The sequence below is a fragment of the Neolamprologus multifasciatus genome, chromosome 11, assembly GCF_963576455.1.
Source record: "Neolamprologus multifasciatus chromosome 11, fNeoMul1.2, whole genome shotgun sequence".
NCBI lineage: Eukaryota > Metazoa > Chordata > Actinopteri > Cichliformes > Cichlidae > Neolamprologus > Neolamprologus multifasciatus.
This window is the reverse complement of record NC_140449.1, coordinates 20,030,393-20,050,757: the sequence shown is the minus strand read 5'-3', so window position 1 is coordinate 20,050,757 and position 20,365 is coordinate 20,030,393. Positions and strand designations below refer to the sequence as shown.

The window sequence follows — 20,365 nt, the reverse complement described above, 5'->3', positions numbered from 1 at the left end:
CAAGATTCTGAAAAACAAAGTACACCCTCTTACATTCCTTAATGTTTAATGTATCAGGACATTTTTTTAAAAAAAAATCTGGTTCTTAGCACGTCATAAAATTAGGCAAATACAACCTCAGATCAACACCAAGACGTGAAACAGTGTTATTATTTAATAAAAAATAAAAAATAAATGCAGAAAGCAGTGTGTGAAAAATTGAGTACATCTTTACTACCTTTATAGGGATATAGCATATTAATAAATAATCTTTAAAAGTTTATATATGTCCTCAGCAGATAAAAAATGCACTCATAAAACAGGCTCCTTAAAAATAAATTCATACAAATCAATAAGTCATTCCTCACCAGTTTTTTTGTACTAGTATTTGTTGACCTAGCTCATTCTGAAGCAGTATGTGGCAAAGGCAAAAAATAATAATAATAATAATGTTGGAAGAATAGATTTTATCCTTTTGTTAAAAACATATACAAACAATTTGGCTTTTTAAAATTTCTTTTAACAGCTTGCATAATCACTTATAAAACTGCTGATTCTCCCTCTGCTCTTAAGATAAAGGAAACGTCCATTTGACACATCCCTGGTTGAGGTGAAGTTGATTCATAGTTAGTGAGGATGGGAGCCCCGCCTCCCCGCTTCATCATCCAATAAGCGGAGAGAAAAGAACCACTACTTCCTGTCCCCGATCCAAACACATGTACGTATGCTAGCAGTTAGCTTTGGCGAAAATACTTCTTAAGAGTGGCAATAAGTGCCACTGAAGATGGTTCACATCACTAGGATCTGCTTACGGAAGGTGAGTACTATAGAAGATTTGTATCGTGAATGTCACATATTTAACGGGGGATATTATACGGTTTTTGACATTAGCTGGAAAGCTAACTCAACGCTAAATACACCAAGCAGTAATCGTGTTTGTCTCTCATGTGGTATGTTAGATGATACACCAACTATCTCTATAGCTATTGCGCATGAGCAGCCTGCTGGAGATTGTTTGTAGGGCTCTGCCAGCTCTCCTCCTCCTCACACAGAGGGGCAGACACCAGTCCTGCTGTTGAGATGATGCCCTGTCCAGCTCTCCTTGAGTAAATATCAATTTCCTGCCGTCTCATCCACATTCTTGATATTGTGCTGGGAGGCTTGGCTAACCTTTTTTGTGGCTGCACATATATGAACGTGCCATCCTCGAGGAGTTTTTGAGCACTCTAGTTGCTCACCAATGCTCCACTGATCAATACACTTGTTAACCCAGAACAGCTTTCTGTATAGACTACGTCATGTTACCAAAATAAACTACATACATTACATACAAATAAAGTACATCAAGTAAACAGTAAAACAACAATAAAGTCCCTATAGAATATACATAGGTGCATATTTGTATATATAAAATATATATGAGTTACTGTTTAGCTTTAGTGGACTGAAGAAAATAGGAAGGATGCTCAAGCTGCGGTCAAATTTCATTATTCTTGTGAGATATGTAGGTCTTACCCTGGTAAATGATGTCAGTAAAACTTTTGAAAGATTCAATCACTTGAAATTGCCTGTTAGGGTCTCTGGTGTTCTTCAATTTATTAATACCAGTCTGATGTGTCTTTGACTCTTTGCAGTATGGAAACTTTGTTGACAATCTGCGGCTGTACGTCCGTGGAGGCAGTGGAGGGATGGGTTTACCCCGCCTTGGAGGACAAGGAGGGAAAGGGGGAGATGTTTGGGTGGTGGCGACGAAGAACATGACCTTAAAAAGGATAAAGGACAAATTCCCACAAAAACGTTTTGTAGCGGACGCAGGAGCCAACAGCGGGTAGAAATACAAATTTTATTTTAAATTCTGTCGATCATTAAAAAATGTATATTTTTCAGACCTTCATAGAGGTTTTGAAATAGTCCTGTAAGCACGAGATGGTGAGAGCTGTTTGGATCTCTTTTATCAACAGCGTTCGAGCTCTGAAAGGAGAAAGAGGGGCAGACAAGGAGATCCTTGCTCCTGTCGGTATCACCGTCACCACTGATGAGGGCAGAACACTCGGTACGTCAAATCTTTCACAGTCAGTCATGTGAATCTTGTTTTTTCTAACAGAAAAAGAACAGTAGCTACCTGATTTTTGCAGTGAAGCTTCTTATTTCCTCTACCATTCTTCTTACAAGGTGACTTGAATGTGGAGGGCGATCGTGTGATGGTGACAAAAGGAGGATCAGGAGGCTCGCTGTACTCTGCGTTTCAGCCCAGTAAAGGCGAAGCTAAACACATCAGACTGGACCTCAAGCTTATAGCAGACATGGGCCTTGTGGGGTGAGAATAAAAGGGGAACAAACCACACTAACTGAATGCTGAGGTTCAGATTAGCAAAGGGGAACATCTGATTTTGTTCTGTTAAATCACCACCAGGTTCCCGAATGCAGGAAAGTCCTCTCTGCTGACAGCCTTGTCTAACGCCACACCTCAGATTGCCAGCTATGCTTGTGAGAAGATAACCACACGCATATAGAAAAAGAAAACGTGTCTTTTTTTAAATTCTCAAAATATGCTTTGAAAGAAGAAATAATTCTGTGTTTCATTAAACTTTAATATTTTTCTGCCGTTTCGCAGTCACAACCTTGAAACCAGAGATTGGCAAACTGATATATGACGATTATAAGCAGGTACGAGAATTCCACGTGTTGCCTTGTGCTGTAACTGTCTGCGAAATCATTTCTTTTTTCTTTTTACTTGGCTTACTTGATTGTTTGCTCTTTTTTGGGGGGGCCGGTGTAGATTTCTGTTGCTGATCTCCCTGGCTTGATTGAGGGGGCTCACATGAACAAAGGCATGGGCCACAAATTTCTGAAACACGTGGAGAGGACCAAGCAGCTGTTATTTGTGGTGCGTAACTAACACAAACTATGTTTTTGCTTTCAGTGTAACCAGGTGAAAATTGCTTCTGATGACAATTTTGCATTTTGTCTGAATGCAGGTCGATGTTTGTGGTTTTCAGCTGGCAAGTAAAACACCGTTTAGGTCAGCCTTCGAAGCTGTGCAGCTTCTAACCAAGGTGAGCCTGAAGCTGCAAAGGCTGATGACTAGTTTTTAGATATTCACTCTGATCTCCTGACTCAATCTTCTCTCCTTTTATTTATTTTTTGTCCCTCGTTCTCCTCTGCTTTCTGACTGCTGCCTAAAGGAATTGGAGTTGTATAAAGAGGAGCTGTTGTCAAAGCCTGCATTACTGGTGGTGAATAAGATGGACCTGCCTGATGCTGAGGACAAGCTAGCAGAGCTGAAGGAGCAACTACGAAACCCAGAAGGTTCGACTAGAATTAGCACTAATGAGTAGAAAAGTCATTTAGGAGAAAAGACTGAAGACAAATTACTACTTCCAGGGTTCACAGGCGTCCTAGTCTGTTCCAAACATTTCTCTGGCTCTGTCTGAGCCATGCCGCTTACTCTGTCAGATATCGACACAAGCGGCATGATGACTTTTTTGTTTTCGTGCATCTGAACTTCCTTTATGTGAGCATGTTTTTGCAGTTTGTTGGGAGGAAAAATTAGTTTTAAGAGTATTTCTGTTCCTTTTCTTTTCCCTGACAGAGCTCTCTGATCTGCTCCTTGAAGATATGATACCACAGAACTATTTGACCTTCAGACACGTGGTTCCCATTTCTGCAATCACCGGGTTTGGCATCAGCCACCTTAAGAGCTGCATTCGACAGTCCCTCGATGAAGACGCAGCCTTAGAAGTTAAAGCCACTCATCGAGAAAAGCTGCAAGCACTGAGGAAGCAGTCACAAGGACGTGCGTGAGTAACGCAGACGACATCAAGTGTCATCACGCAGGACTTTGCAGATAAACATCCTCTACCACGAAGCTCCTGGGAGAGCAAAACCACTTCAATTGATAGAAGTGATGGAGGTCTCTGCTTGGAGATGATCAAATTCTCACTGACTGATGCAAACTCCATCTTTATTTATTTAAAAGTGATGTGTTGTATAAGACTGATAAAACTTTGTGAATATCATAGAAATTCACAGGCTGGTGCATAAAAGGATTATAGTCAAGATGACTACATTAAATGATAAATACAATATATTCAGTTTCATCCAGTTTCTCACTACGATTTAAAATGTTTTTATTATTATCGATTTATGTTTTGTGCATACTCAGCTGCATCGTCTGTTTCACTTTAAATGGGGGCATAATCTGCAATTCAAAGAACATGCAGTGTTGCAGAAAACTTGAAACCAGCAATTTAGGCCATAAACTTATTAGGAACATGTTAACTGAGATAGTTTGTTTGCTGTAGGCTTATATAGAGTCTGATTTAATTTGCAACCAAGCAGGAACCTCAGTAATGACCAATTGAGGCTGGCTCCAGCAGTGAGTCAGTCGTCACAGACTCCCATGTTAAAATGCTCAACAGCAGTAATACATCCTGATGCAAAAATGGGTTTTGTCCTCATTGTTTCCCCCTTCAAAGCAATTCCAGTGGGGGTGAATCTTTGCTATAACTAAACAGTTTCAATGCTGATAAGACCTAAAGGTAAGAGTTTGGTTGCTTTGCTTGGCAGGTGTACTGACACAGGTAACCCATTGCTTTCCACTTGGCCTCATTTCCGCTAATTTGAGTGACTGAACTGGATCTCCTGACTGTTTTTTGATCAGTCATATTAGGTACACCGTGTTAATATCAGGTTTGACCCCCTTTTTAATTATTAGTAGCTTTCAGTACTGCTTTAATTCTTCATGGCAGATTCAACAAGATGCTGGAAACAGTCATCAGATTTTGCTACATATTGACATGACAACTGCTGCAGATTTGTTGGCTGCACATCCATGATGTGAATCTCCTGTTCCACCACATCTCAAAGGGGATCAACCTTATTGAGATCTGCTAACACAAATACCCAGATGGACCATGGGGTTTGAACAGTGCTTGGGGGTTGCCCAAGAACACTGAGCGGGTCTATGCTTTCATGCAGTTTATGCCAAATTGATCGTACTGTCTGAATGTCACAGTAGAAATCGAGCAGGCATTTTTTAATCTTCTCTTGTTGAATTCTAGTAAGCTCTTTTTCTTAGCTGACAGCAGTGGCACTTCATGCGGTCTTCTGCTACTGTAACCCATCTGCTTCAAGGTTTGATGTGTTGTTCATACAGAGATGCTCTTCTGCATACCTTGGTTTGGTGTGCTCTGACTGCTGACAAAGACATTTAAGCCCAGAGAACTGCCACTCACTGGATATTTTCATTATGTCAATTAGATGTCCACACTAAGATATGACAGTGTGTGTGTGTTCGTACTATCCTGGTGGGGACCAAAATCTGACATTTACTATACTGGTGGGGACTTTCTGCACCGTGGGGATCAAAAACCAGGTCCCCTCAGGGTTGAAAGCAATTTTCACACTCAAAATGTGGTTTTAGTGTCAGGGTTACAATTAGGTTGTGGTTAGGTTTAGGGTAAGGGTCAGGGTTAGGCATTCATTTTTGATGGTTAGGGTAAGCGGCTAGGGAATGCATTATGTCAACGGGATGTCCCCACGAGGATAGCAAACCAGACATGTGTGAGTGAGAGAGTAAATATATGGTCTATAATTTGCAACCAGTAGAGTCACTCCACTGCAAGAAGGAAGGCTAATTTTTCTTCTCTTCTCTTCCTTTCCCTTTTCTTTTAAACCTACAGACTCTGATGCTCTTACAGTCTGATTTTCGGGTTACACCAATCTGTACCTCAACACAGGGTAGAGATGTAAAGCATACTACAGTATATAAAATGCTAAGAGGCCGAGGAGTATTGTGCAGAGTGACTTAAATGTTTTGATAACACTGAGAATTAAACTGTCATGTAACCCTGAATCAGGTTTTATTAACTGGTTATCAAACCATCCTGGGAAATCAGAAGATAATAGAAAAGTCTGCACAGACAGAGGTGTTGATGAAAGTTTTATTTTATATTAAATATATTACAATACTGAATGATAAAGAGGAAAAAATATGGGGATTTTTGCATCATCAGTCTGTACAGCATACAGGCAAATTAAAAAATAAAAAAAGACAACTGCAGTGTCTGAATTAGTACATATGGGGCTCTTTAGGGTTCCTGGAGCAGAGTGCTGATGATTCTGGTGTGACGGGAACGCATGGCTGAGACTGGGTGGTACACAAATACATTCAAGTCTCTGGCCAGACAGCTGCTCTGCAGGGATCGGTCAGTCCAGCTGTGTGTGGAGGCAGATACAGCAGATATGTTTGGAGTAACACCTGTACAATCACACAAATCACTACTGCCTGCCAAATCACTACTGCCGTCCTCGATGGCGAATCCTCTAGAGTTTTGCCCAAGGCAGCAGGACAAATGTCTCGCTGCTGCACAGTATTATGATGTTAGAAACATTTCTAAGGAGCTCAGAGATGATGCTCTCCCCAGCCTGGGGAAGCCCAGAAAGATCACTGGGCCGCTGGACTCCGATAGTAAGACCAGAGGAACAAAAATAAAGAAAGTTCTGGTAGAAGGCAAATCATGAGCCCAGACAGCAACATGTGTCCAAACCTTACATCAGCACGTAGCATCGTATCAGCACATGCGTAAGGAACAACGGCTTCTATTGGCCCCAAAGGACAAAGGTGATGAAACGAAATGCTCTCCAAACTCATCAACCCACGTAATTACAATAATGCACTTAATTAATGTTTAAATAGCTGCTGTACATAATGCTGAGGGGGAAAAGGTGAACATTACAAAGGTACTTAATAAAAAAAAAGATACTAGTAGCAATATTAGTCCAATATTGTGAAGCTCATATTACCTATACAGTCCTAATGCATACATGAATTACAAATGTAAAAGTGCCCACACTGGAACAAAAGCTAACAACAGTAAAATGACAAACATGAGGCCTTGACACAACAGTTTCTCCACAGTGTAGAGCACTGACTGTACAAAGAACTTGTTGGTGAGCGGGATTTGCATCCAGAAAAAAAAAACCCACCTTAAATAATTACACTGGCACGACAGTTAGCTTCGAACCACCTGCCATGAGCTTTACAAGCAACTGTGGTACACAGACCCATTAAAAACAACAGGAAAAGGCAATAGGGGGGAAAAACTCATCCGGTGACATGCTCATTTCCTGTTATGACCTCATAAAGAGCCTACCGGCGAAATAATCTGATATAGATCTGTCATGCTGTTGGGTCTTCGTAAGCTCGAACAGCAAGCACTGTACAGCATAGTTAATCATTTACAAGGCTAAATATCTCAGTCGTCACAGCTAAATTCAAAATGCGCATTTCAGTCAATTTCCAGATGCTGGCTGAGGCGGGTCACCAGCCAGATGTTCAATTACTCACATTCAAGTGGCTGCCACTGGAAAAATGGGAGTGCAGCCATCTCAAACACACAAACACCTTGTCACCATCATTGTGAAATTTTCAGGAAATTACGTGAGTGACAAGCGGCACATCTATAACTACACCAAACACATCTCGTTCGTTCGTTTCACTCGGGAACGGGATGTAAAACTAATAAAAATGTAGCTAAATTAATATCGATCGAGAACGGTCTTAGCGACGCTCTTATTAATGTGCCACAGTCAACATTGCTGGATGTCTGTGTGTGTGTCTCACAGAGATGCATGAAAATAGTAGCTAAGGTAAAAAATAAACACACATTCTGCTGTGGATGGAGAAGGCTATAGAGGTCACAGTCACAGAGCGGGAGAAACCCAGACTGCAGGGTCTCTGAACTTATCTACAAATCAACAAGAAACAAAGAAAAGTCTCTCTCTGTCTTTTTGTCTTTCAAAACAAAAGAAAACCCATACTCTGTGTGTATTTTACTGTACATATTTACACACAAACCAAAGGGAGGAACACGAGAGTGGGGTCCATGTTGCGGTGATACAATATGAGTTACCTTTAGTGGAGAGAAAGCATTAAGCCTACAGACGTTATAAAATCACAGCCCCATTTGCATGCTTTCCTTTCGGGTCAGACCGCTGTCCGTCTCGTCTTTTCGGTTGGAGGGAGTTGCCGATAAACACAGTCGTCTCATGCATACAGTGTTGGCGTTTCTACAGTAATTCACGTCAAAATGATCCGACGCAGATCCGGCGATGGCCTGGCTCCCACAGCTCCTTTCATGGAGGAGCCTGTACAATTCAGATGGGATGATGCTGAAGTGAATACGACATGAGACAAGCTAAAGAGGGTTAAGGGTGGTGTGGGGGTTTTGGGTGGGGTTCTGTCGCGTTGGTGAAGCTTTGAGCAGACAGCAGGAACAGCTCAGTCTGAGCTCCAGCTGGTCTGGAGAGGATGTGGAGCTGGTGTCTCTGCCGGGACTTCACATCGTCACGTAGAGATCCACTGAATGAGGCTGTTTGGCAATACGGCCTCGCAGATGCTTGGTCACATTAACTCAAACTCAAACTCTGCCTGTTTCCTGTCCAGTGGGTGGGTGGGGCTCTCTCTCTTTTTCCTCTTTAGTCGCTTAGAGTCAATTTTGTATCGTTTTTGTGTTTGTTCATTCATAGAAAAGGAGAGATGTGTAGTTCTTTATAGTCTTGTGCAGAGAGGGCAAGACAGCTGTTATATTGAGGTCTCCCACAACTGGAAATAGAAGAGAAGAAAGAGAAGCCTTTTAGCATCTCCCAAAGTTTACTGCTGGTCGGTCACATCACTTCCTTTTTCCACAGAGTTCAGGCTGGACTTACAGTTCTGCTGTTTTCCTTAAACCTTATGTCATTATAACGTGCTTCAGTAGCTTCATTTGCACACACAACCACCATTAAATGCATAAATCCCTGTATTGTGTTTCTCATTGATACTTACCCTGGCACTCTGCCTGTTGGCTTTCCTCTGGTCATCGGGGAGAGGAGGCATAGGGTATGGGTACCTCCTGCTGGATGCAATAGATCCTGTGGAGGAGGTGGGAGACTTGGCAGGCGATAGCGTCCTGAGAAAAGAAATAAAGTGATCGTGATGTGACGTGATCATAAAACTATTGCCCCCTTGTTTTTTTAGTTAGGGTAGGACTAAGATGTCCAAAGACACAGATACATAAATCAGGTTAGATCTGTGACTTTGGGCAACATCCTCCTTCAGCTGCTCCACCTATTCAGTTTTCACCTTCCTAAATAGAGAGTTTGCTCCTAGAAGCTGCTCACCAGAAAGCAAAGAGACAAAATTATAAAATAATCACTACAAAAAATGTTTAGCTTTTAAGAGCAAACCCTGTGCATGATATGTATTTATTTACACAGCAGTAAACAGTTCCCGGCTGCAGTGTGGGCACAGTCATAGTTTCCTTCATGCTTCACCGTCTCACAGCATTTTCGGCAAGCCCCAACACACTCTCAGCTAGAAGCTGCAGAACAATAACTTTAGCCACTGTGGACAAAGCATGCTGCTAAAGGTAACTTCTGCTCTAAGCTTAGCTGGTGTGTTGTCTTGATGGGATAGCTCAATCTGTGGGAGCATGAAAAGGCGACTGGGACAGCGGGCCAGACCGGAGCTGGGTAAAAAAAACAAAAGACCAAGAGTCAGAGGAAGAGGTCCAGTCCAGTGAAACAGCAGCAGAAAGCCTGCAGCGTGTGCAGCGGCTTCTATACATCACTGCACCGTGGTGACTGAATGGTCCTGGGTCGGCCAAAATGATGGAAAGACCAGAGCAATTTGACGGCAGGTTGCAGAAGTTATTTTTTTCTCCTCACATGAAGGAACTTTAAAGTGTTTAAACCTTTAACGTGTCTCTTCTGTAAAACAGTGGCATCTGATCAGCTTCATATTCATTCTGTAGCTTACTGTTGGTCTATTTCCTTTTCTAAGTCTTTTTTTACAGAGGATTCAATATTCAGTTTGCAGTTAAAAGTTCTGCAACCTGCTGCTCCATGTCTCTTCATTTTTTGGGCCTGTTTCTACTCTAGGTTAGAAGAGGGAGAGGGTTAGAAATGTGCGCCTGGACAGTGAAGGTCTATAGATTCCAGTGTTGGTTTGCCGTTTACTGATGTTTGGGGTTTTTTAGCGAGCTTTTGCCACAACAGCGCAATGATGATGTCAGAGCGGCACCCGAAATATCTGGCTCTGCGGTGACATCACACTGACGCGAAGGCTCGTGAGGTCACTGTGAGCGAGGCGGAGGGCCGAACAACACAAAACACTTACTGACGGAACAACATTGAACATGCAGAGGTAACAAGAGACTGGGAGGGAGGGAGGAGAGCAAAGAAGGGAATAAGGAGAAATTAGGAATAAAAATGACTGGATTATAGTTTTACACTAGCACAGACAGTAATAGCCATCTTTGTTTTTGCATCAATACAGTAAAGCAGGAAAATAAAAGTCTGCAACTTAAAAATTCAGCACTTGAGTGGTAAGAAAAAAAGTAAAGCTTAAAAATGTCTCTTCATCATCCTTATTTATGCACAGTGGCAACCTTTTCTCAGTTGCAACATGCCATTCTCTGAGATATAGCTTTGAATTGTCTCCAGAAAAGAAAAAAAAGACCAGATTGGCACTAAGCCTTCCTTTCCAAACCACAAATCAAACCAAAAAGTGAGGGAGTTTTTAGACAAGCGTGTGGGGTATACAGGATGTGGTCCGAGGTAATACCTAAGGTAAGGTCCTTGAGTGTTTCTATTCACATCTTCTACCCATTTAGTTACATCATAATACTCTGTTTTGAGGCGAGGGGTTAAATACCTGTGGGAGGGTTGAGGGGGAGGGAAGTTAAAGGGACACAACACAAGGTGAGGGGGAGAAGAGAGAAAAGAAAGGAAGAAAAAAGAAACGGACAGAAATTTCTCCAGAAATAAGCGAGTGTGGGGGGGTGGGGGTGAGGTTGGGGGAAGGGAGAGAGGAAGAGGAAATATTTTAGGAAAGCAGAGCAGAGCAAAGATATTCTGAACAAGATGCAATTGAGGAAAAAATGGTGAGAAGATGGCAGACAGACCTGTGTGTGGTTTCAGATGAAAACGGCACTATGAAAATCACAAACACCTGTGTCGCGTGTTACAGGCTCGGTTGCATGTTGGTCTCATCATTCCAAGCAGCTATAGCTTCTTTGCCACTCCGGCAGTCTCATGCTTATATCGAGAACATGTGCACTACACACTACTCCTTATGCCAAGACCTTCAGACGCACAAACCGACCGACATACGAGGCTGGGAGGCAGCTGATGCACACAGCTCACTGTGCATTCACAGTCAACAGGCAGGTATGCACATATCTTATTTGTTCACAGGCTGTGGGTAAAGTCTAAAAGATTTAAAGCTTCGGCCTCAAAAGCCAAACAGAAGCTTAGAGTTCACGTTGATAGAGCAGATCAATGTGAACAATGCAAAACGAGACACAATTACATTTTTCTGTCTGATACAAACAGAAGCATTGTTTCATTTTCTTTACAGAAATTATTTAATGACAAGAATATCAAACGTTATCATTTATTTGTTGACTGTCAACAAATCTAATAAAAAGACCAAAACCAACAATAAACTGACTGAGCGTACGTGTTCTACCCTCTCTGTCTCCATTTAACTGTGGCCAAAGATGAAAAGCCACAAATAAAAAACAGTCATAATAATTAATTGTTGCCCACACAATACTGAAACTGCACACTGCTGTTACAATAAACACAAGTCTCTTCCTGCTAATGCTATGATTTCTACAAACACAGAGTAATGGTCTGAAGCATTCAGGTGTGTTTTAATACACAAATAATACCACCTTCCCAAGACCGGACGTCTCAGTAAATTCTCCCCGAGCTCAGACAGTGTAATTCTCAAAGAAACTGCTTAAAACTCAAGAGCTACATCTCAGACTCTACAGGCGTCAGTTAGCTTGTTATATGTTAAAGTTCATGACAGCACAAATGAAAAAAGACTGAACTTGTTTGGCTAGTTTGGAAGAGTTACCAGTACAAAGCCTTGTTTTTGAAGAAAAACAAGTTGGCAAAATGGCTCAGGTTTGCAGAGTTGCATCTTATCAACAACAACATTCCTTGAATTGTGTCCTTTGGACAGATAAGACCAAAGTGGAGATGTTTGGCCATAATGCACAGCACCTTATTTGGAGAAAACCAAACACCGCATATCAGCACAAACACCTCATACCAACTGGCAAGCATGGTGGTGGAGGGGTTATGATTTGGGCCAGGCCAAGCTTGATCCAGGCCAAGCTTTAGCTGTTAGATAGATGACTCGAGAAAGCTTTGGTACAGAAGAGTGCATGGTTGACCTCTTCTGTACCAAAGCTTTCTTGAGTCATCTGTCCAACAGCTAAAGCTTGGCCTGGGTCATGCAACAGGACAATGATCCCAAGCCTGCAGCGTGTGCAGTGGCAAAGCTGTGAGAGACAGACAAAGTTTTTCACAGATGTGCAGGGAGTCCTGCAAAACCTTCTTTTTCATATGACTGTATATGTGCATATGAACATGCAGACTCTGTGGGTCATTGGTAGTCACATCACATGGCAGTAAACAGTTGACTTGGAGAGCAAAGGAGGGAATGCGGCACAGAAATGTAATCTTGAAACTACTTTTGATATTGCTTTGGATTTCATTAACTTTATAAAATCGTATCTGCATTCATAAACAGTGACCGGTGCACGGTCTTGGAATAGACATCTGCTGGCCTAAACTGTCATCCTCAGAGTCTGGCTGTCTGGCCAAGACTGAAGGGTTCCCAATGTGACTGCCAGTGTTGTAAATATAATTATTCAGTAATCCACAGGTGAAAATACTGATCTAAATTTGCTCCTTTTCCCTAAAAACTGTTGGTTTTGGTCTTTTTGTGAGATTTACTAAAATAAAGAATGAAAATTATAAAGATCATATAAAATAGATATAAAGTCATCTTGATTCTTTAACAGATCCTGATACATTAGTGTTTTTTACTACGGTGTCGCTCTATCTGCAAGTAGAGCTTTCACTGACATCACAACTTAATCAGTTTCCCAAATATTACTTACTCTGTGGAGTTCGAGCGAGCACGGAACTTCTTTCCTTTCAGTTTCTTACGATTACCGCTCAAGTTTCCTGAAGACAAACAAAACAGAAGTGCACATTTAGATTCACAAGTATTTAATGGGATGATAATGAAAAAGCAGGCCTGTATGAGAAGGGCTACAATTGGTTTGTTAGTTGTGGTTTGAATTTAGCCTAAAGATCAGAACGTGAGTTAGATTCTTTCACTGTTTCCTGTCCCTATGCTGCAGGGAACAGACACATTCATTTTCTTTCATCCTGAGAAACGAAAAAAAAGCACAACTTACCTTGCCACGAGTTGCTTCTTGGTCGCCCATTTTCACAGATGTCAGTGATGTGTTTGGCATCTGGAATTCGCTCACTCCACGAGTGGGACAGGCCATTAGATCTAGGTCACATGAAGCACGGACAAAAGAAAAGTTCAGTAACGTCTTCCTAAGATGCTGCAAGTCTGCTGCAAATGAGGCTAAAATGAGGCTGACGTAAATGAATCGGAAGATGAAGATGCCATGTCATCATTATGAGCCATGAAAACATATCATGACAGATTAATATGACATGAGATGAAAGCACTTGATGCAAAACTGCCAAAATGCTCACAAGTTTCTGCATTTTGGTCATTTCCAGAAAAAGGTAAGACACCTAATGAAAGCACAAAAACATGTTGAGCTCATCTACACCGGTGATGCACACGCACACACTTGCCATCAAATGAATGAGTGATGGTTAGATGGCACACCTGAAGGCAAACAGTGAGCGGTTCTGAGAAATGGATGGGATGGAGGGAGTGAAGGACGGGGTGCAAATCTGCAGGTGCGACAGGCAGGCTGACCTCTTCTTGGAGCTGCAGCCCGAGTTTGTGCTTACACCCGGAGGCATGTCGCTGTAAAATGAATCTGCATCCCCAGGTTTTGTGACATAGTCACCTGGAGGCATTTGCCTGGAAGTACAGAAGAATTCATTTAGATGCTGCAGAGATGAATACCATGACAGGAAACAGTCACCTGCATATATTTTAATTAAAAGCTTTTTATAGTCCATTTATGATCTGTGCCACATTTTGGTTTCTTCTACTCTGGTGACTGCTTTGCATTTTTCATGATGTAATTAGCTGTTCAGTTATTGCACTAAGCTTGCACTAAGAGCCCCCATTTACATTTCTCCCTATTTTGATATTCGTCACTTTCTTACAACCTTTTCTTGCCAACGATGAAAATAGGTCATACAAATAAATGAAGGATGTCCATAAAATGTATATAAAGGAAGAAGGATGTTTGTGGAGTGGCCGTTTGGTTTCTTCTATCGAGGAGACAGACCCCAGCGGGGGTTTATTTCTTGCCAGTTGTTTTAGAATTGTAAAAATGATGAAACAACTTCACAAACCCATCTTTACAAAGCTGAAGAAGTCAATCTGCCTTCTTTTCCAAGCTCTTAAGAGTAAAATTTATCCATTTATAAATGTTATAAATTATGCTAAAAAAGTGAATTACAAGTCTGTTGATTTAAAACTTTGTTATTGTAAATCGCCTGCTGGAGCCACATGCAGTACGATCGGGGCCCACCACAGACTCACGGCCCTCATAATACACATTTTTACATTTGATATTTAGTTTTCCTTTTGATTATATAACTTCATGTAGATGACATTTAAATGCAAGACGATTACTTGTAGCAGATTAGAAAACATTTATGGTCATTTTTGTTATTATGCAGGGCGAGGATATTTCAGATTTCCTCACGGTCTCGCTGCAGATTTGTATTTCAGATCTTGCTCCGGGTTTTGGATCATTTGAGCACAAAGAAACGACTGAGTATTAACTACAGGTTTTGTGGTCTTTGCAAAAAAACAAAACAAGAAAAGAAAAGGTTACTGAGACAACAATAACACACTCAAACAAGCTGCAGCTCTGTCATGCACTTTAGAGTCACGCTTTAAATAACAGAGAAAAAGATGTTAAAGTGTGCAAACCGGCAGAATCTCCGGTGAACCTCAGACTCGATGTAGCATTTCTGCTTGTAGCTCCTGTAAAGAAAACAGCAATCTTATAACAATCCAGAAAGTTCATACTTTTATTTATTATTATTTCCACTCATCACTCATCAACAGACATGCACAAACTATGTGTAGACTCACTTGTAGCACCAGGCTGTTACAGCCAGTATTAGGGCGAGGAAGAGGATAGAGCCCGCAATAGCCCCGATGATGATGTTAGTGCTGTTGATACCTGAGACAGAGGAAGAGAGTAGAGTGGGAAGCCAAATGTGTATTAACTGAGATGTGTGTGTCTCTTGTATCTGGAACAATGCAGACACATGGGGATACACAAACCACAAAACAGTGCAGCAGAGCACAAAAACACAGAACATTTAGCAAGAAAAGTTCATCAGGAAGACACGTGAGAAAAAAAACACCAAAACCTCAGTCACCCTCCAACGCTACTCTGAGGGGGAACCTACAAGCGCTTCCCATTCAGGGTAACAATAAAAACTGCTTGCTTCTCAATTGAATCAGGGCTGTAATGATCTAACTGTGATGGGACTGAAGTTGGAGTGAGACAAGACGAGGAGGAGCGGGAAATGACATCAAAGACAAGACGAACACAATGAAAAAGGAACCTAAATCTGACCTCAAATCACTCCGTCAAAGACATCGGCCTGTCGACAAAGAATGAGTGTGAAAATAATGACAAACAAAAAGAATGACATGCAAGGTTCAGTGAATACAAATGCAGCAGGTTTAATGAGCAGACGTGAGCCCCCAAAAATAACAAAAATTACAAGACAATTGAAAAGCAACAAAAAGAAAGAAAAGGATGACATATCTGTGGTGAAGTGGAAGGACAATAAAGAAAGAAATGAAACTGGTGTAGCAGGTTGGGAAGAGGGGTGGGGCTTTTACAGAGGGACAGGTGTGCAGAGCAGCCCTGAAATATGACTGGAGGGAAAATGTGATGTAGAGACAGAGGCAGGAACAAGTGTAACAGGTGCAGAGGGCGGATAAAATGTCTACCTGAAACAGAGGCTGTGGTTTTGGCCACAGGAAACATGAAGCTACAATCCTCTCCTGTCCAGCCCTGGTTACACACACACTTCAGCTCATTGCTGCACACCTACAGGATGAAAATGTAACATAATTAGATATTTGTCGAAGTCTGTTATGGGCACTTTATGGGTCAAAATTCCAGTTGGTCTGATTGCAACCACAAAATCTGGTGACTCAAGTCTTTATGTTTCTCAAGTTATTTCAAGTCCCCAATCAGGCATCAAAACATTAAAATAAAAAGAAAACCCAGACAGCAGCTAAATAGATACTTCCCAAATACTATAAGTGGGAAACACTTATATTATATTATATTATATTATATTATATTATATTATATTATATTATATTATATTATATTATATTATATTATATTATATTATATTATATTATATTATATTATATGCCAAACTTATTTTACATTTTGGCCCAGACCAGTGGAACATTTCTCTCTGTTATGGTAAACAAGTTTAAATACACATTTAATCCCTAAGATGTGCAATTTCAACAGTACAGCTCGGTTTTTTCTACCTGGTTCTAAAAATCCTGATGTAGTTAATGAACGAGAACTGTCAGTATGACTCTAGTGCCCAATTGTGGCAGATTGTGGCAAGGGAATTTCCCAGATGTGGGATAAATAAAGTATTTCTTGTATTATTTTATCTTATCTGAGAGTTAATATCACCCCAATCTCAACCTCTCTAAACACCCTTAGCTGATTGGATCAATTCCAGGCGTTGGTGTATGAGTTCGCTGTTGGCGTGTACCCCATTTCCAGAGCAAATGGCCTTGTCAGTCGTCCCTGGGCAGGTGCTGAAGTTGAACTGCTGGATGGGGAGACATTTGTGGTTGAAGCAGATGCTGTCTGTGCCGCAGGCCGTCCCGTCCTCAACGTATCCCAGGTCTATATCTCCGTCGATCACAACGTGAGCGCCACTGAAGAGCAAACAAGACTGAGTGACTTGAAAGGCTATGTTGGCTTGCAGTAAACATGGCGTGACGTGCAGGCTGCTGTTTCTAAGTTCATCTGTGATGTTTGGAAGAATGCAGTTTTCCTGGCTCGGTGGGTCTCTAACAATCAATGAAGGATTTACTCGATGCTAGAATTATGTGCTTTGTAAACAACTGAGAGAGCAACAAGTGAGGAGATATTTTTAAGAGCAATCCTCCTTCAGTGCTGCACAAACAATAGTATTCCATAGACTAAACACAGATCACAAATGATCGTTATAAACGGTTTTAGGTGTTTTCTTTTTCGTTCCTTTGGCTACCTGCAGTCCAAAGAGGCACTGTGTTGGGCTACAGAGAATGAAGTCAGCCCTCCCTGCAGCTCTCCCAGTCGTGGAGCAGGAGAGATGTTGGAGCACAGCAGATAACCACAGTGAACATCCCTGAACACAAAAGGTGCAAACACATATCAGCAGGAGAGGAAAGTAACCCAGAGCTCCACAGGAGGCACAGACGACTGGCTTACTGCTTGTTACACTGGATCCACGTGTCCTTGTCTTTTCCACAGTTGCCTTTTTCTGTCCCTTCGATGTTAAGCTTCTCGTAGCAGAACTTGTCAGCTGCTGTTGCCTCTGAGGGAAACACAAGCAATTTTAAGGAGAATAATACAAGGGTGTTTTCTGTGCAGCTCCTCTAGATCTCCTTTTGTTTGAATGCACAGTAGAGAAAACACCTACTTTCTCCCCAAATGAACTTGCACTGTCTGTCTTTGGTTTTGCACCTTCCACTGAAGCAGCGACCCTACAGGCAAACAAGGTGATTGTTAACAAAGTGCATGCCAATCAGCTGAGAGGTTTTTAAACATTTTAATGCAAGATCACATAAAACTCATCAACATCTTACTTGGTCTTTTTCACATGTGTAACCATCCATCTTGTGCACATTTGGTGGACACTGCAAAAAATAGAGAAAGCCTCAAAAATACAGTGATGCAAATCTAAGTATGAGCAGATGTTTAGAAGGAAAAATCTGTGCTCACCTGGCTGGAATTGCCCGAGCAGATTTCCGGGATGTCACAGTCATTCACCGCATCTCTGCACACAATTCCCCTGAACTCCATCTGTAGCAGCACACAAGACAAATTAAATCGGAAACGGTTTTGTGTTTCATTCCACGTCCGGCAGAAAAAACAAAAAATCAAAAGTTTTTTGCCATCATAAAGTAAAGTGTGTGACAAGTCTGCCCATTCACAGCTAAAACACACGCCATCAATGTGAACTATGTCCATATCTTTTCTTGTAGGATTTAATGGTCCTAAATAGTTTCCGTTTCAGTTTCAGTAGCAGAGGAGTGCCTGAAAGTGGCATAATCCCCGGAGACCACGGCCATTTTTTCAGTGCTTCCAATGTAGGAAAAAGGATATCTCTTCCTGTTTTGTCAGTCATTGTTAGATTTTACACAGATACATTTTTGAAAAGCTGATTTAAAACTAAATCCCCATCAGATCGTAGCTAATAGTATTTCAGCTTCTGCTCTCCTCATGGACTGTTTGTCTGCATGCAACCAAACCCTGCTTGAATGTGACTAAACCAAAAATCCACCATACTCTGCAGCTCCATATCTGTTTATAAAGATCAGTATGTTCAGATAAAAACCACTTAAAACCTGCTACTGTTTCCAAACAGTGTCAAATTCTACAGCAGCACAATTTTTCTTTGTTAGCTGCTTATACCCTCATTAAATACGGCCTGTGTTTTGCCGACCCTGACACGAGCAGCTTGTCCGGTTTAGTACCTGGCAGTTATTGCAGCAGAGTCCATTGCTACAAACAGAGCCCTGAGTCAGGGTGCAGTTCTTGCAGCAGTTCTCTCCTTCTTTTGCACATTCCTGAAAGGAAGAAAAACTTTTCTCAACACAGTTTATTCTTTGCCTTAATTTCTCCAATGACTTTACTTCACTGCTTCAGATGTTAACCGTTTTTATTTGATTGTTTATTTTGCTGTAACTTGTTTCTTTGACCTTGGATGATCATAAAGGTTAAGCCTTCAGTATATATATCTGTGTATTTTTCATTCATTCGTGGATGTTTAACTCACCGCTGGGTTTCCACAGTCACACTCCTCTCCTGGCTCCACAAAGCCATTGCCACATTCTGGAGGGTCTAACAGCTGAGTGAATAAAGAGCTAAATTAATATATACACTCACCAGCCACTTCATTGGGTATACCTGTTCACCTGCCTGTTGACACAAATATCTAATCAACCAATCACATGGCTGAAGCTCACTACATTTAGACATGTAGACATGGTCTAGAAGACCTGCTGAAATTTAACCCAAGCATTAGAATAAAGGCGATTCCAGCAACTTTAAACGTGGCATGGAGCTTTAACAGCTCCCAATCTACTGGCATTTTCCTGCACAACCATCTCTGGGATTTACAGAGAATGGTCAAAAAAAGACAAAATCTCCAGTGAACAGCAGGACAAAAATTCCTTGTTTGATGTCAGAGGTCAATGATCAGACTGCTTCCAGCTGACAGAAAGGGAACAGTAACTCAAATAACTACTTGTTACAACCAAGGTATGCAAAAAGAGCATCTCTGATTACTTCATTCAGCAGGATAACACACCATATCACAGAGCTGAATGTAATGGAACGGGCGATTCACATCATGGATGTGCAGCTGATTAAATCTGCAGCATCTGAGTTATGCTATTATTTGAATATGGAGCAAAATCTCTGAGGAATGTTTCCAGGACCTTGTTGAATCGATGTCGTGAAGAAGCAGATCTGAAGGCAAAAGAGGGTCCACCCTGATACTAGCAAGGCATACCTAATGAACTTTCCAGTATATATAGATTATATACGTATGTAGCATTTGGTTGAAAGTATGATTTACCTTCAGAGGTTTGTTGAACAGACAGGCTCCTCCACCACTGTTCAAGAAGTTATAGTACTCCTCCACATTGCAGTCAGAGAATTTCTTGGGCAGGTAAAAACTGTTCAAAACAACAAGAACGCATCGGGCTGTTAACGTGGACACAAAATAAACCACGTGTGCAGATTTTACTGTGTGTGTGAGAGAGGGTTTCCTCCCTGCCAACACCAAAGAACAAAAGACTGAAAAAACACAGTTTTAAGCACCTTAACCCGTTCAGTCTTTGTATCGTGCATTTACTTAATTACAATTTAGTTTTACACAATTTTACAGTTACTAGTGTGAACTGTTTTTTATTAATATACTTAAGATTGCTTCTTCTTTTACCAAACATAAAACACACTTTAAATATTAGAGGTTTTACGACAGGTTCACTATACTCACAGTTCAGAGGAGATCCTTATAATAACATGGAGACAGACATTTAGCACAACTGACTCTGTGAACATCGTACGGAGATATGAGCGGGTTGTAAATG

General features: G+C 41.3%; 2 protein-coding genes across 4 annotated transcripts in view; one reads left to right on the top strand and one right to left on the bottom strand.

The window, feature by feature from the left end:
- Positions 1-487: 487 nt before the first annotated feature.
- On the top strand, positions 488-7,006 carry gtpbp10 (GTP-binding protein 10 (putative)). The gene is made up of 10 exons (XM_085176087.1): positions 488-796; positions 1,614-1,807; positions 1,941-2,032; positions 2,152-2,296; positions 2,393-2,466; positions 2,594-2,646; positions 2,759-2,866; positions 2,958-3,035; positions 3,165-3,288; positions 3,572-7,006. Exons 1-10 carry the CDS (start codon positions 764-766, stop codon positions 3,781-3,783), a joined length of 1,113 nt encoding a protein of 370 aa, XP_085032213.1. The 5' UTR covers positions 488-763; the 3' UTR covers positions 3,784-7,006.
- adam22 (ADAM metallopeptidase domain 22) overlaps positions 5,913-20,365 on the bottom strand; it is a 68,648-nt gene continuing 54,195 nt past the window's right edge. Inside the window, exons 15-32 of one of the 3 annotated variants that reach the window (XM_085176079.1) lie at positions 19,849-19,948; positions 19,045-19,116; positions 18,743-18,835; positions 17,988-18,068; positions 17,852-17,902; positions 17,686-17,749; positions 17,475-17,580; positions 17,272-17,391; positions 16,768-16,936; positions 15,971-16,070; positions 15,095-15,185; positions 14,930-14,983; positions 13,700-13,900; positions 13,248-13,348; positions 12,945-13,011; positions 10,589-10,678; positions 8,810-8,933; positions 5,913-8,587 (exon numbers count right to left, since the gene is read on the bottom strand). In XM_085176079.1, the coding sequence (XP_085032205.1) occupies positions 8,567-8,587; positions 8,810-8,933; positions 10,589-10,678; positions 12,945-13,011; positions 13,248-13,348; positions 13,700-13,900; positions 14,930-14,983; positions 15,095-15,185; positions 15,971-16,070; positions 16,768-16,936; positions 17,272-17,391; positions 17,475-17,580; positions 17,686-17,749; positions 17,852-17,902; positions 17,988-18,068; positions 18,743-18,835; positions 19,045-19,116; positions 19,849-19,948 (1,705 nt within the window). In that variant the 3' untranslated portion in view covers positions 5,913-8,566. The remainder of the gene's footprint in view (positions 8,588-8,809; positions 8,934-10,588; positions 10,679-12,944; positions 13,012-13,247; positions 13,349-13,699; positions 13,901-14,929; positions 14,984-15,094; positions 15,186-15,970; positions 16,071-16,767; positions 16,937-17,271; positions 17,392-17,474; positions 17,581-17,685; positions 17,750-17,851; positions 17,903-17,987; positions 18,069-18,742; positions 18,836-19,044; positions 19,117-19,848; positions 19,949-20,365) is intronic. The other 2 variants (XM_085176077.1, XM_085176078.1) reach the window with 2 other exon arrangements.

What these genes read in the sequence shown, in the direction of transcription:
- gtpbp10 (XM_085176087.1), top strand. Translation starts at nt 764, where the DNA reads ATGGTTCACATCACTAGGATCTGCTTACGGAAG. An exon ending in TATATGACGATTATAAGCAG is followed by an intron (nt 2,647 to 2,758) that starts GTACGAGAATTC and finishes GGGCCGGTGTAG; the next exon opens with ATTTCTGTTGCTGATCTCCC. An exon ending in GCAACTACGAAACCCAGAAG is followed by an intron (nt 3,289 to 3,571) that starts GTTCGACTAGAA and finishes TTTCCCTGACAG; the next exon opens with AGCTCTCTGATCTGCTCCTT.